This window comes from Lagenorhynchus albirostris, chromosome 2 (genome assembly GCF_949774975.1).
Source record: "Lagenorhynchus albirostris chromosome 2, mLagAlb1.1, whole genome shotgun sequence".
Lineage (NCBI taxonomy): Eukaryota > Metazoa > Chordata > Mammalia > Artiodactyla > Delphinidae > Lagenorhynchus > Lagenorhynchus albirostris.
Genome location: NC_083096.1, coordinates 76,724,455 through 76,741,775, shown reverse-complemented (window position 1 = coordinate 76,741,775; position 17,321 = coordinate 76,724,455). Strand labels below are relative to the sequence as shown.

Sequence of the window (17,321 nt, the reverse complement as noted above, 5' to 3'; positions counted from 1 at the left end):
CAAAATGTAGAAACAACCCAAATGTCCATTGACAGATGAATGGATAAATAAAACACAGTCTCTACATACAATGGAATATTATTCAGCCTTAGAAAGGAATGAAATTCTGACAGAATACCAAAACATGGATGAATCTTAAAACAATATGCTGAGTGAAATAAGCCAGACACAAAAGGACACATATTGTATGATTTCACTTATATGGGGTACCTAGAGCAGTCACATCCATAGAGACAGAAATAGTCTGTCTCTGGAATAGTATGTTAGAGGTAGCATTTCAAATACATGGGGAGAGGACGTTATTGAAAATGGCATGATGCAATTTTCTACTGGTATGTTAAAACCAAATAGATACCTCTATAGAATGGTGGTTGTCAGGGGTTGAGGGGAGGGGGAATGGGAAGTTATTATTTAATGAGTATAGAGTTTCAGTTCTGGCAAATGGAAGTGTTCTGGAGATGGATGGTGGTGATAGTTACACAACAATGTGAATGTACTAATTCCACTGGACTGTACAATTAAACTCCGTTAAAATGGTAAATTTTATTTTATGTATATTTCACTACAATAAAAGTAAGAAATGAGGCATAAATATGGAAAAGGTAGATAATTCACTTATCAGTTTCAGACAAAATGTACCCAAGAAAATTAATTGACAAATATTCAAAGAAAACAATAAAGTACAGCACATTAACTAAATATACAATTAGCATAAACAAATTAGTAGCTTCCTAAAAATTACCAATTCAAAAATATAATAGAAAAATCCCATGTACATTAACAACAAAAATATAAAGTGTCCCCAAGTAAACCTAATGAAAAAGTGCAATATCTTTATAGGAAAAAAAATTTACAGAGGGATATAAAAGAAAACCTGAATAAATTGAGGAATGGTTAAATGGTCATTTGTCTCCAAATTAATTAAAAAATTAAACTCAATTCCTTTTAAAATCCTTGAAGGATTTTCAGTAGAATCTGACGAAATGATTCTATAATTCATATACAGTATAAATGTAAAGGAAAAGTCAATATATCTTTGGCATAGAAGAACAAAGTGTGGAGAAATTGACCCCTAGTGATCTAGACATTTTAAAGTTTTAATTGTTAAAGAATGGTGTGGAAGGGCAAATAAACAATGGGGTAGAGGAGAAAGCCAGAAACAGACCTACCTATAGGGATTTTGGAATAGTGTGTTAGAGGTAGCATTTCCAATACATGCGGAGAGGACATTATTGAAAATGGCAGGATGCAATTTTCTCCTGGTATGTTAAAACCAAATAGATACCTCTATAGAAAATCAGATCATGCCCCATACAAAAATAAATACCAGATGGATAAAGGACCTAAACCACAACCACAACCAAAACAAAGCTAAGCAAATAAAACTCTTAAATTATTTGAAGATGTAAAGGAATGAAAAATATCTTTTGTTTCTAGGAGAGAAGGTTTTCTTGAATATGTCCCCCAAAACTGAATTCATAAAGAAAAGGGTAGGGCTTCCCTGGTGGTGCAGTGGTTGAGAGTCTGCCTGCCGATGCAGGGGACACTGGTTCGTGCTCACCGGCTAGGCCCGTGAGCCATGTCCGCTGAGCCTGCACGTCCGGAGCCTGTGCTCCGCAACAGGAGAGGCCACAACAGTGAGAGACCCGTGTACCGCAAAAAAAAAAAAAGAAAAAAGAAAAAAAAAGAAAAGGGTAGATACATTTGGTTACATAAAAGTTCCAAATTTGTATTTGACAAAAGACACTCTAAGTTAAAAGAAAGCTTTGAATTGGAAGAAAATACCAGCAACATACTTAACAAGTAATGTGTTGGTATTCAAATTACATTGAGATAACCTAGATAAGATAACCTAATAGTAAAAGGATCAAGGATTAAAATAAGTATTTCATAGAAAAGAAAACTCTTTACATGTCTTTTTACCTTGTGTATCCCTTAGCTAATATTGTAATCATAGTTATTTTTACTACTTTTGTATTTTAACCTTTATACTAGCTTTATAGATGGTTAATCAACCACTTTTACTATATATTTACCTTTCCAGTGAGATTTATCCTTTTTTATGTTTTATTATTAGTAATTAGCACTGTTCTTTTCAACTTAAAGAAATCTCTTTAACATTTTTTTTGTAAGGCAGTTTAGTGGTAATGAACTCTTTTAATGTTTACTTGTCTGGAAAAATCTTTGTCTCTTATGTAGTTGTGAATGATAAGTTTGTAGAGTAGAGTATTCTTTGTTGGAAGTTTTTTCTTTCAGCACTTTGAAAATATAATGCCACTCCCTTCTGGCTTGCAAAGTTTCGGCTGAAAAAAAACTGCTAATAGTCTTATGGGAGTTCCCTTGTACATAACAAGTTGTTTTTCTCTTGATGCTGTTATGATTCTCTCCTCATCTTTAACTTTTGATATTTTAACTATAATGTGTTTTGGTGTGGGTCTTTTTGGATTCCTTTTAATGTGACTCTCTGGGATTCCTGGATCTGGATGTCTGTTTTCTTCCCCAGGTTAGGAAAATTTTCAGCCATTATTTCTTCAAATAAGATTTCTTCCCCTTTAAAGATGTAAAATGTGACATCAGAAACATAAAATGTAGGGGCAGGGAGATTAAAACTGTTGAGCTTTAAAATGGGATGAAACTTAAGTTGTTATAAAATTAAAAAGGGCTGTTAAAGATACACATTGTTGTATGTAAGCCTCATGGTAACCACAAAGCAAAAACCTATAGTAAATATATAAAAGATAAAGAGAAAGAAATATAAGCATATCACTAAAGAAAATCATCAAACCACAAAGGAAGAGAGCAAGAGAAGAAGAAAGGAACAGAGAAGATGTACAAAAACATCCAGAAAACAATTAACAAAATGGAAGTAAGTACATACTTAACAATAATTACTCTAAATGTAAATGCACCAATTTTTCCAATTAAAAGACATAGAGTGGCTTAATGGATAGAAACAGGACCCAGCTGTATGCTGCCTACAAGAGACTCACTTTCATTTTTTAAGTTTTATTTATTTACTTATTTATTTATTATTAGTTTTGCCACACAGTATGTGAGATCTTAGTTTCCTTACTGGGGATCGAACCCGTGCCCCCTGCAATGGAAGCTCAGAGTCTTAACCACTGGATCACCAGGGAAGCCCCAAGAGACTCACTTTAGATGTAAGGAAACACACACACTGAAAGTGTAGGGAAGGAAAAAGGTATTACGTACAAATGGAAATGAAAAGAAGGCTGGAGTAGCTATACTTATGTCAGACAAAATAGACTAAAGCAAAGACTGTAATAAGAGACAACAACACACACCCCCCCAAAAAAACAAGCTCACAGATTCAGAGAGCAGATTTGTGGTTCCCAGAGGTGGAGGCAGTGGGGAGGAGAGTGAGAGAAATGGGTGAAGGGGGTCAAACATTAAAAAAGTTTAAAAAAAATCTGTGTTCAAGCTCAATGAATAGTAACTGTTCAGGACTTCCCTATGTTTTGGATGACTTCCCTTATTTATACCCAAGAATTGATGGAAATGACAAAAAAAGCAAAGAAAAATAAAAGAAAACCCAACAAGGCAATACAATTTAGAGAAAACACTTAACCTGCTGGTATTCAGGAAGATACAAATTAAAATGATGATAGATGCTATTATTTACCCCTAAGATTATCAAAACCTCTAAAGCTGATAATATTAACTTTTGGCCCAGTATTGGGGAAAGGGAACTTTCATATACTTCTGATAGGAGGCTAATTTGATACCGTTACTTTGGAGGATAATTTGGCAATATCTATTAAATTCAAAATTACACACATCCTATCTGCCAATAATTCCATTCTAGGTTTCCACCCTAGAGAAACACTTACATGTGTGAACAGGGAGACAAGTGCAAGATACTAATTGCAGCATTGGCAATATCTATTAAATTCAAAATTACACACATCCTATCTGCCAATAATTCCATTCTAGGTTTCCACCCTAGAGAAACACTTACATGTGTGAACAGGGAGACAAATGCAAGATACTAATTGCAGCATTGTTTGCAATACTGAAAAACTGAAAACAACCTAAATGCCCACCAATAGATGGATGGCTAAATAAAATTCAGTGTATCTGTATCATAGAATTCTATAGCAATTAAAAAGAATAAACTAGATTTCTGTAACTCAACATCTCCAAATATTATTCAGTGAAAAATTTATAATGCATAAATATAAATGCAATATGACTTTTTTAATATAAAAATGCATAGTAAATTTAAAATATTTTCTCTGTGTACTGGTTTATGTGTGTAAAAAATAGCTTTAAGTTGTCTGGAAGGAATAAGCTCAACTTCCCAGTGATTATCTCTGGGGAAGGAGGAGAGGGATTGAATTTGGGATGAAGATCAGAAAGGACTGTAGTTTCAGCTATAAATATTCTACTTTTAAAAGGAAAATTTTATTCATGTATTATTTTATAATTAAAATTAATTTTAAAAACACTTTCTATTACTGTGGTATGTCTTTGTTGAAAGAATGCACTGTGTGAACTAATAATGATGTGCAGTCATTTTTATTCCTATGATTAATAGAGGCCAGGATAATTTTGATGTGAGTTTTGTTTATTTATAGCAGTAAATTAACTCACTATACTAGTAAGCTTGCATGTTTATGTAACATGCCAATAATAAAAAATAAGAAAAAACATTAAGACTACTTAAAAAGCTGGGCTCTCATGTTGAGTTCTCCTTAAACCTCAGTCTATACCGACATGAATCCATTTTCCTTTGGTTCTGTTTTCAAAAGACAAAAGAATATGGTAGAAAAAGAACTAGGCTGGGATATAGTCTGCAGCTTTTTCTCTGATTAAACAGTCAATATATATTAATTGTGTGCAATTGGGATTCACTTCCCACAAATAATAAATAAAAGGATTATCATGAGGTTCGTAATCTGTCAATATCTATGAGCAGACTTCAGTTGGTCTGCAAAGTCCTTGAAATTACAGGAAAAAGTTTGTGTGTAGGTAGGTATGTGCATTTTTTTAATGGGAGGGCATTTGGGAGAAAGATGCTTAAATGGTTATGGAACAACAAAAACAACAACAAAAGGTTTATAGTCATTGACCTAGATAATCTTCAGTGTCCTTTTCAGCTGTGAAATTCTGTTAAAGGTAAATACTGAGACTTTTTTATACTGTCCTTTCTTTTTCTCTTTTCTCTCATCAAACAAACACCAAGACAAAAACAGTTAACAAGTTTTATCAACCATAAAATGATAAAAATGCCTAATTTTCAAAATTAATATGATTATTAAATGGAATAATCCATGTAAAGCCCGAAGCTAGCTACAGTGCTGGGGAGACGTTCATGAACAGGCTTGCGCATGTCCAATCCAAAATGAGATCACAGCTGCTCAGATCTGGCTGATTATTGAGAGGAGGATGTTGACCCAGGCTGGATATTTGGCTTAAGAGAAATCAGAAATCCAGGGACTTTTTTTTTTTGGTGTCATCTCCCAGTTTCTAGACATTGTTAACTAATTCATATTTTAAATAGTGTGAACTAGTGGTGTGTTGGCTAAATGAAACATATCAGTAGACTATGTATAGCCTGTTGGTCGTTTTTGAACTTCTAGGTTTCTGTATATGACCAATGGCCTGAACCAAACAATACCATGTAAAGAAAATATCAACAAAGTTTACTCTCTCATCAAAGTCTCATTTTTTTTCCTTCCTACAAAGTTGGTCTATGACTCAAGCCAGAAATCTAGCAAGTCATGTTAGACACCTTCATCTCAGTCACTGTATACTATCTAACCACAAATCTCAGAAATATGTTCTGCATCCAGCCCCTTTTATGTACCCCATGTTGCCTCTGTCATCTTTTACCCAGATTATTATAGTAGCTGCTGGATTGGTCTTCACACCTCAAGTCTTGCCCCTCTGCCATAAAAAAACAAAAAAAACCAGGGCTTCCCTGGTGGCGCAGTGGTTGAGAGTCCGCCTGCCAATGCAGGGGACATGGGTTCGTGCCCCGGTCCGGGAAGATCCCACATGCCACGGAGCGGCTGGGCCCGTGAGCCATGGCCGCTGAGCCTGTGTGTCTGGAGCCTGTGCTCTGCAACGGGAAAGGCCACAGCAGTTAGAGGCCCGCGTACCACAAAAAAAAAAAAAAAAACCTTTCTGAAATGAACATATGATCATGTGATTTTACAAAAGCCCTTTGATGGTTCTTCATTGCTTATAGCTAAAGACTAAAGTTCTTAGCAAGTTTTATCAGATTCATTGTTATCCAACCTCTGCCTGTTGTTCTGACATCATTTCCTGCCATGCTGCCACATACAACCTGTGTCTTACCTGTGCTGAATTATTTTCGAGTTCCTTTAGCTCACCATCGTCTTTCTTACTTTAAGACTTTATGCACACTTAAAGATATATATTCCTGGGGTAGTCTCCCCAAGTAAACCTGGATAACTCCTGGCCACTTCTGGAGACTCATTGCAAAGTTCCCCTCTTAAGATTTCTTTGAATACTGTTTCTTCACTTTTAATCAGAGTTAAAATCAGTTGATCACTTCACCGCAAACACAGTCCCTTAATCATGTCTATTATAGCACTTGCCACAGTATTCATCTATTGCTTTCTCATATGTTGGTCTCCCTAATTAATATGTAAACTCCTAAAGGACAGGGACAATGTCTTTCTGATATTTGTAACTTCAGTGCCAAGTATAGCATCTGTCAACTAAGTAGTTACTAACTTGCCTCCAATGAATGAAATGAGTGAACAAATGATCCTTATGTTGCATTGACAACACCTACATTATCTGGATCATCTGGATTCTGTAGTTAAACTAATCAGAGAGGGATTGCTCATCAGCCTAGCCCACATTCTGAGATTGCTTGTTGGAGAGCTGTAGAAATGTGAGTATTTTGTCACACATAGGTGGAGCTCAACCATTTCTTCTTACAGGCTTGGCTAGCTGAGTCTGACAAAACTTGTCAGGAAATGTATTAGGAAGAGTGAGGCAAGGATTTGGAAGAAATAAAAACAATAGGAATTAGATAGTAATGTTGCTGGAAAATAAAGGGTGTTGGGTATTCCCCAACTCCCCCAAATATTCAAATCTAGGGCTTATGTGGTATGCTTTGGGAGCAACATAATACTTGTCCAGCCCCTGAAATTGCACCAATTGGAAATAATTTCTCTAATGCATTTTTTAATGCTAAAATTAGTGTAAATGAGATGTGATTTTGTTTGTGTTTTGGTTGATTGGGTTTTAAGACACCCAGCCAACCAAGCAATTCAACAAACAACATCAGAGCTGACAAAATTCATCTTGAGAATTTGAGGAAGAAGAAGGGTTGAATTTTTGTCTTATTAAAGCCCTCTTGACAAGGGAAAGATACTGCTGGGTGAGGTACGGCGAAGACTTTAACATTTAAAAAATTCAAAAATCTATCTATCATCTATCTATCTCTATATCTCTATATCTACCTATCTATCTATCTATCATCTATCTATCTATCTCTATCTAAAAGAAGAGATGTGAGCTGATTTTTAGAGGAAAGAAAGGGAAACCAACATTTGATGTGTGCTCTCTGGGTGTTAGGGTTCTGTGTTGGGTAGTGTGAGGGAGTGGAAGACACCTGGGCTTTTGCGTGAGTGGGGTCTGACTTTGCTGCTTAGCTGCATACAAGCTATGTGGATTTGAGTACGTTTTTTTAAACTTCTCTAAGCCTAATTTTGCCTGTAAAGTATGGATCATTTTTGATTTGCAAGGTAGGTGTAGGGAAAGTATCTGAAGCACAGTAAGTAGGCATTCAATATTTTAATTTTCTTTCTATTATCCGCAGTGGGATAAATAGCACAAATATTGCATGATTTGTATTAACTGAAGTAATAGAAGTAGACTGGAACTCAATTTTTTGACTCCCAGCACTAGAGGAATCTTGAAGTAATGACTCTAAGTTGGGTCATTAGAGGAAGGGGAGAATTTGCCTACACTGGAATCTAAGTTATTTAGTCCTTAAATCGTGTCCCTGCAACCCCCTCAGCAAATCACCGATTTGTAGATTTCAGATTCTCTCTATATTTCCTCTTCTCTAATAGCCTCACTATGGGAAACTGCTTCTCCTACACTTCATGACTATGTTCTAATGAAGGACTGATAACCAGTCAACCCTTAAAACTTTAATCCTAGGGAAAGTTGGTAAAGCCAGAAACACATCAAAGTATTTGGGAACAGAGAGTGATTCTCCATTTCATCCTTTTCCTAATTACTTTATTGTAGGCAGTAGGAGGTCACAAGATCTTCATCAGTGTTCATCATGGAGAAATGAAAAAAACAGGCAATATAAGAGACAATTTAATATATTTAAATAATCTTTAAAAATGGACACAATGCCTTGCAAATTCTATACTTCCTCGTGTTAGATGGCTTCATAATACAAAAAGAATACTTATAAACTTCTCCTACTGGTACCTCTGTGTACTTCATAAGTAGAATTCTCTCACTTTCACTTAACATACTCCCCAAATATGGTAAGATGTCACTTAAAATAGGTTTAAAAGTCTGGGTTAGTGGCCTTTTAATTGTGCCAAGTGGTTTATTATTAGGGAGGAAGCTGCCCTCTGTTTATTGGCTGGGTTCATTTCCAGTCGAATCCAGCATTACCTCAATCTTCATCCTTTTCTCTTCTTCTTCTTCCTCTTGCTCATTGCCCCCACAGCTTATATACTCACCTTTGATTGCAAGTAGTATTATTTTATTTTATTTTATTTTATTTTATTTTTATTTTTATTTATTTATTTTTTTGCGGTACGCGGGCCTCTCACTGCTGTGGCCTCTCCCGTTGCGGAGCACAGGCTCCGGACGCGCAGGCTCAGCGGCCACGGCTCACGGGCCCAGCTGCTCCACGGCATGTGGGATCTTCCCGGACCGGGGCACGAACCCGTGTCCCCTGCATCGGCAGGCGGACTCTCAACCACTGCGCCACCAGGGAAGCCCTATTTTATTTTTTTAACTTTTATTTTATATTGGAGTGTAGTTGATTTACAATGTTGTGTTAGTTTCAGGTGTACAGCAAAGTGATTCAGTTATACATATACATATATCTATTCTTTTTCAAATTCTTTTCCCATTTAGGTTATTGCAGAATATTGAGTGGAGTTCCCTGTGCTATACAGTAGGTCTTTGTTGGTTATCTATTTTAAATATAGTAGTGTGTATATGTCAATCCCAAACTCCCAATCTGTCCCTACCCCCCACTCTTCCCCCTCTGGTAACCATAAGTTTGTTTTCTAAGTCTGTGACTGTTTCTGTTTTGTAAACAATTTGTATCATTTTTTTTAGATTCTGCATATCAATGATATACAGTTTTTGTCTTTCTCTGTCTGATTTACTTCACTTAGTATGATAATCTCTAGGTCCATCCATGTTGCTGCAAATGGCATTATTTCATTCTTTTAAATGGCTGAGTAATATTCCATTATATATATATATATATATACCACATCTTCTTTATTCATCTGTCAATGGATATTTAGGTTGCTTCCATGTCTTGGCCATTGTAAACAGCACTGCAATGAACATTGGGGTACATGTATCCTTTCAAACCATAGTTTTCTCTGGACATATGCCCAGGAGTGAGATTGCTGGATCGTGTGGTGGCTCTATTACATTCCCACCATCAGTGTAGGATGGTTGCATTTTCTCCACACCTTCTCCAGCATTTATTGTTTGTAGATTTTTTGCTCATGCCCATTCTAACTGGTGTGAGGTGATATCTCATTGTAGTTTTGATTTGCATTTCTCTAATATTTAATGATGTTGAGCATCTCTTCATGTGCCTCTTGGCCATCTGTATGTCTTCTTTGGAGAAATGTCTATATAGGTCTTCTGCCCATTTTTTGATTGGATTGTTTGTTTTTTTGATATTGAGCTGCATGAGCTGTTTGTAAATTTTGGAGATTAATCCTTTGTTGGTTGCATCATTTGCAAATATTTTCTCCCATTCTGTGGGTTGTCTTTTAATTTTATTTATGGTTTCCTTTGCTGTGCAAAAGCTTTTGAGTTTAATTAGGTTTCATTTGTTTATTTTTGTTTTTATTTCCTTTCCTCTAGGAGAGGGATCAAAAAATATTGCTGCAATTTATGTCAAAGAGTGTTCTTGCTATGTTTTCTTCTATGAATTTTATAGTATCTGGTCTTACATTTAGGTCTTTAATCCATGTTCTTGGATTGGAAGAATCAATATTGTCAAAATGACTATACCACCCAAGGCAATCTACAGATTTAATACGGTCCCTATCAAATTACCAATGACATTTTTCACAGAACTAGAACAAAACATTTTTTAATTTGTATGGAGACACAAAAGACCCTGAATAGTCAAAGCAATCTTCAGAAAGAAAAACGGAGTTGGAGGAATCAGGCTTCTTGACTTCAGACTATACTACAAAGCTACAGTCCTCAAAACAGTATGGCATTGGCACAAAAACAGAAATATAGATCAATGGAACAGGATAGAAAGCCAAGAAATAAACCAATGCACCTATGGTCCATTACTCTATGACAAAGGAGGCAAGACTATATAATGGAGATAAATGGTGCTGGGAATACTGGACAGCTACATGTAAAAGAATGAAATTAGAACATTCTTTAACACCATACACAAAAATAAACTACATGTAGTATTATTTCGGAAGGGCTTTTCTGGTTATCATAAACTCTCATAACACAGAGGACTATGACTTACATTCCAGCAGAACAACCAGTGTATGTAGTGTGTCCAGTACAAACTGACCTTCAATTTCCCACATCCAAAGGTCATCTTTATCTAGAAAGTTTGGGGAAAGAAGAATTTTATCTTTGTTCCTCCTAATTTGGCCATTCAGAGTTTCTCCTCAGTGCCACATGCTCCTCCCTGACAGTACAGACATGCTTTGAAGAATGCTTTGACCTAACTTAGTGTTCCTTGGTACAGAGATGTTTTATCCATAGGATGCTGGCACACACGTGGTGGTAGAGGGAAAATCTCTAGTCATACATACCCTATGACTAATTTCCCAGCAGAATTGCATCTAAGAAATTCAACTGTTCATAGGGGTTCCATATGGGTGCAGTACATTTTCTGTTTTCCTTGTAGACCATACCTGCTGTCTTGCTTTTATCTTTCCTTTTATCTTAGAAGGGGAATATGTAATTCTTTTTGAACTATTTTAGAATACTTTTGGTGTAATTTATAAGGGACAGTTGCCTTCAATTTGACTAAAACAAAATTATTGATGGTTTTAGCAGTCTGGAATATAATTTTTTCATTATATTTAAACTCAAATGAGTGTGGTCAAGGGATTATGGGAATCACTGATAAATATTTGATCCTATGTATTTATATACACACAAATACAATAAAGGCAAATTAACATTGATTCAGGGAACTGGTGAAGTTTTTGATACTCTTAAATTTTATAATTGGAGATTAAAGAATGTGGAAGTTATAAATGAATGGAATGAGTGCAGAGCCCCTGGCAGAATGGAAAGAGCTTTGATTTAAGAATCAGAAACCTATACCCTAGTCGTAGCAAAACTTCTAATTATCTGCATGATATGGGCAAGTTAATCTCTTTGAGTCTCATTTACTTTACCTACAATAGAAATTGACTGGATGAGATTAAGCATAATATTTAAATTTCTAACTATTCTTTCATAATTAGCATTTATTCAATGAAAGTATGATGATGGATAGATTTGTATGAATTGGTTACCACTTAGGGTTAACTACCATATACTCAGTTATTTTTTTTGTGTGTCATTAATAGTAGAACAATAATTTTATTTTCTTTCATTAATAAACTAATATGACTAGTGTTCTATTTATCACATAGCATGATTTAAAGTTTGTATAGTTCTTAAAATGAAATATTAAAAACTAGATGGAATATGTTCTAAGTCTAATCAGAAGAATGAGACTATTTTTTGGTCTTTCATATAACTTCTGTCCCCAGTAGTGGCTGCGATCTTGAACACCCATTGATGAACTGTACTTTAGTTTGAATTTCAAATGAGAAGGTTGAAGAAAAGTAGCTTGAGTTTTTTGGGGGAGGAGAAGATGGTGGAGCATCAAATTCTGATTTAAGGAATTATCACTCTTTTTGGTTAGATTAAATATGCTTTGCTTTTTTTTCTTTTAATCTGTAAATTAAGGGGATGATCTTTAAAGTCTGTACTAGTTCTCACATTGTGGACTTTTCCTTTTGATTTTACAGCAGTAAACTTTCTACTGAAATTAGTATCTTTTGTACATATTTTTCTACTCCTTGTTATGTCTCTTTCTGTTTATAATAAATTCACATATTTTCTTCCTCCTAGGGAGGAGTATATTTTTAATTGTTTTTATTTGACTGGAAACTTCAGGACCCCATCAGCCTCCACTCCCATTAGCTTCCATTGCTAAGGGATATTTCCGTTAATATATTTGACAGAGAAAGTCTGTGACTCAACTCTTATTTTCAGAGCTTGTGTGGTCTCAGGAAATATCACTTAGGGTTATGTTTAATAATGATTGCTTTGATGATCATGATTAACCAAAGTATCTGAGGTCAACTCCTCAGCATAAAACATTTCTTCCTATAAATGCTTTGGACAGTGATTAGATTGAGGAAAAGATCAGACGTGATTGAGTTTTGCCTTCTTTGGACTCCCTATTAATAGTATTCAGGTATTTTCCTGCCATCTAGGTGTCCAGAGGTAGAAGAAAGAAATGTGCATCTGACCCCATGGGAGGAGACTATGTTTGTTTTTGTGAAGATAAAAGAGGAGACAAAATATACCTTGATGGAAAGTTTACTTCAATATTTACACAATACAATTTTCTGGATCCTATATCCAGGCAGTCATGACAATAAGTTCAAAAGTAGTAGTACAGAGTTCCATTGGTGGCACAAAAGATGCAAATATTCTGAATCTTCAAGTACTACAACATTCTTTGTTCAGGACATGGAATGTATTATAATGTTATTAGGGAAATTTTGGCTCCTAAACCATGTCTCTTAGCTTTCTGCTTAGGTTTGTTAACACTCAATTAAAACAATCTGGAATATCCAAAATTTAAGTCTCAGAAAATTTTTAAATGCTCACTTTATTCCAGAGCACCCAATCACTTTGTCATATCATTCTAAATGTAGTCCCAAGTTCAATTTACTTCTTCCATCCACTATTTTCTAACCAAAGAGCTCAATGATTATGGAGCCTTACAAAAAAGCTTTGCACCAAACAAAAGAAATAGAATACAGTGCTACAGTTAAAATAAAAGATCAGACATATACCTCCACTACCAAAAGAAAGGACCGTGTTAAATATCTTAATCCCATGTTGTGTGTCTCATTTCTCCTTTGGGTTAGTTCTTATCTTGAGTTAGTTTGTTTTCCTTTGGTTTCAAATTATTATTCAAAGTAATAGCACCTTTGTTCTTGGACATATTCACAGAGTGGGGTGTTGCTATCTAAGTAAAAGGAACCAGAGTCTGTTCTCTCTCTTCCATGGTAACCTCTGGCCTCAGAGTCTCTTGTCTGCTTATCATCGACATCCTGACTCTATCTTCTCATGGTCCCTGACTGACTCAATCCAGACTCTTGCTTTTGCCTTTCCCCACTCCATGTGTTTATACTGCTTGATAAATACCTATATCTATACTCTTCAGTTACCATAGGGTCTTGGCTATCAAGTGAGTGACTGCCACTTGACTGCTCATAGCTGTCACTTGATTGACCATGACTATATACTTGTCTATCATTGGTGCTGAATCCAGATTGACCCTGGATATCTCCTGATTGTCCATCACTTGATCCCTGTGTTGCTAAATTTGTGCTGGATCATAGCAACTCATGAGATGTATCTCCCAAGAGCTGCTGGCTGGATCCATGTATAGCTATTGTATTGAACTCTGATTGTCTATGCCTCAATCCTAATTGTTCATGAATCTTTTCCCCACAATCTTCTGAATGCCCTGTACTATCACTATGGGATCCTTGCCTCCTAGTTGAACTAGAATCTGAATGGCTGTGAGCTGCTAAGGATTTTCCATGGCCAGATACAGAGTGGTCACTTGGCTGACTGCTATGAGTGGATCCCTGCCTTCCAGATTGAACATGGATGTCTCTTGACTGTTTCTGAGTTGGTACTGAATGCCCATGGCTAGATCCCTGCCTTCTAGTTATACTGAATCCAGAATGATTACGGGAATCAGCTGACTGCCTTGTCTTTGACTGTCCATGACTTGAATCTTGTCTTCTTGCTCTGTTGCTTTTGATCCCGTATGGTCAAAACTAGAAACTGATTGTCCATGTCTAGACACTTGCTTGGTTGCAGCTCTATCTGTTGACCTCAAAGGACTAGAATTATGACTCCTTGTTCTGCTGGCCCCAGAAGGTCCATACCCAGACTGCCCATAGTCATATGCTGCACTTCCATAACTGCCATGTTTCCACCCTTGACCTGATCCATGTCTTTGTCTTCCACTAATCTGTGACTGAGAATGACATACCAGATTGAGTATGGCTGCTACTTGACTGTTTTTAGGCTATCCCTCGACTGCCTATGTGTATCATGTGACTGTGTATGGCTGGACCCATGTCTCTCTATTGTGCCAGATCCTAAATGTCCATGAGTAGATGTGGTCTGCCTATGAGCTGACTGTGAGTGTGTAGATTTGTCTCCTGTGTGTCCATGGAAAGATACCTCTTTCCCTGAACTTCTGGATCCTGATTGTTCATGAGTCGACATCTGCCCTCCATCTGATACTGAGCGCTTAGATGTATCTCCTGAATGTTCATGTGCTCTGCTTGTATTAGTGACTGAATGTTTGGGGGCAGACCCAGAATGTTCATGAGTGTATTCTGAGAGTCTCTGTGAGACTTCTGAATGCCTTTCACTGTCACTGGACTCACTGTGACTAGATCCCTGTCTTCCAGCTGTACTGGATCCTGACCGTGTGGATTGTCTATGACTAGAGTGGCCGTGTCTAGTGGTATCTCCTGACTGTTCATGAGCGGTTCCCTGTCTCCCTCTAACTGTGGATCCTGACTGCCCATGTTGAGGTCCAGCCTGCCCATGAACGGATCCTGAGTGTCTCTGAGACTTCTGAATGCCTTTCACTGTCGCTGGACACTGTGACTAGATCCCTGTCTTCCAACTGTATTGGACGCGGACTGTATGGACTGTGTGGTGTCTCCTGACTGTCCGTGAGCAGTTCCCAGTCTCCCTTTACCTGTGGATCCTGACTCTCCATGTTGAGATCCAGTTTGCCCATGAACAGTTCTCTGTCTCTCTCTAACTGTGGATCCTGACTGGCCATGTTGAGATCCAACCTGCCCATGAGTGGATCCTGAGTGTCTGTGTGAGACTCCTGAATGCCTTTCACTGTCACTGAACTCACTCTGACTAATCCTTTTCTTCCACTTCTGCTGGATTCTTCTTATGCAGAATATTCACGACTAGTCTCGTTATGTGTCATGGTATCCCTTGACTCACCATGAGTAGATTCTTGTCTTCTTGTGCTAGATTCTGATTGTTCATGGGTCATTGCTGTATCTCCATGACCTATACCAGAGTGTCTACTTCTGTCTCCTGATTGTCCATGGGTTGTATTTTTATTTCTACTTGTGTTAGATCTCGATTCTCTATGGTCGTTTCCAGAATGTCCATGGGTAAATGCTGAATATCTTTCCCAGTTATCTGACTTGTCTTCACTGTCATTTGACTGGCTATGTGTTGTTTCCTGCCTTCTGGACGGTCTCCTTTCCTGACCTGATCCTGGCCTTTTCTGGCTATGTCCATGAATGCTGTCATTATCATCAGTGTGACTTCCTGGTATACTGTGACCCCTGTTTCTTTCATTATCACTCTGAGTAGTTCTTTCCTGACTGCTTCCTCTTGTTTGACTGTGGGGTGAATTTGATGTTGGTTTTCTACATATTGGACACTTTTTGCTTGAACTAGGCCCATTGCTTCCTTGTCTACTTACCCTAGATTTATTTTTGTCATAGCCAGAGGATTGACCTGGGCTAGACCCATGTTGTCCAAAGCCAGAAGACCGACTTGAACCGACCATGTTGGCTAAAGCCAGATGATTGACTTGAGCTAGACCCTTGTTGGCCATAGCCAGATTGCCCTGATCTAGACACATGGTGTCCAAAGCTAGAGGACTGACCTGAGCCTGACCCGTATTGTCCAAAGCCAGAGGATTTACCTGAGCCAGATCCATGTTGTCCAAAGCCAGAGGACTGACCTGGTCCAAACCCATGTTGTCCAAAGCCAGGAGACTGACCTGAGCTGAATCTATGTTGACCACATTTAGAAAATTCATTTGAACCAGGCCCTTTTTGGTGAGAATTTGAAGAGTATCCACGGGAACCAGATCCATGTTGAACATAAATAGAAGACTGACGTACTCCAGCCTCATATTGTCCACAACAAGAGGACTGACTTGAACTTGTTCCCTGTTGTCCTCCACAGTTCTGTGGCTGACCACATGCTCTAGATCCATATCCTCTCTGACTAGAAGACTGGCTACAGGAGCTAGGCTCATGTTGACCATATCCAGAGGACTGACTTCCTGAGATATATCTGTGACCTTCTTTTCCACTACTTCCTGATTGATAACCTGATTGGGTATAGCTAGATTAGTTTCCTTGCCCTCCAAATCTACCTGCCTGACAAGAACTAGAAGCGTTTTGTAGCCTTCCACACCCACCTGAACTGCTGGAACCACATGCGTGGCTTTCCCTTCAACCATTTCCTGAACTTTTAGAGCTAGACCCAAGTTTTTGTCCTGCACTCCTTGACTAAGTAAAGTTTGATTCATGTTCACTATCATCTAATCCACGTGACGGACCACCATGACCTTTCCTTCCCCGACTCTTTGATCCAGATTCAGGTTCATATTCCTCCCCAGATTCCCTAGAGGGGCTAACATGTGACTTGTTTCTTTTTTCCTCCAGCTCTCCAGAGCTGGAACCATGTCTTTCTTTGCCACTACTCTATGAGTGACCAGAGCTGGACCCAAGGAGCCTTTTTTCAGATCCTTTTTGGCTCTCTGAGCTAGATAAACCACATTGCCTTCCCAGCCTCCTAGAGCTGGACCCACATCTATGTTTCACAGTTCCCCTCGAGCTCTCAGAACCATAACCATGCTCCTCTCCCTCACTGCAACTTGAATATCTGTAAACTGATTTTTGTCCGGATGTATCCTCTTCTTCCTCTTGTGCTTCATTTTCTTCCTCTTGGTGTCGGCGACCATGTCTGTGCTTCTTTGACCCTGAAGCTTTGCATTATTCTTTGCTGAGAACCTTGTT

General features: G+C 37.6%; 1 protein-coding gene across 1 annotated transcript in view; it reads right to left on the bottom strand.

Moving 5' to 3' along the window:
- The window catches only part of TCHHL1 (trichohyalin like 1), a 48,288-nt gene extending 31,457 nt beyond the window's left edge, over positions 1-16,831 (bottom strand). Inside the window, 6 exon segments of the mRNA XM_060141873.1 lie at positions 14,207-14,497; positions 14,707-15,109; positions 15,111-15,134; positions 15,136-15,418; positions 15,421-15,441; positions 16,027-16,831. Of these exon segments, the coding sequence (XP_059997856.1) occupies positions 14,207-14,497; positions 14,707-15,109; positions 15,111-15,134; positions 15,136-15,418; positions 15,421-15,441; positions 16,027-16,831 (1,827 nt within the window).
- Between the last annotated feature and the right edge of the window lie 490 nt (positions 16,832-17,321).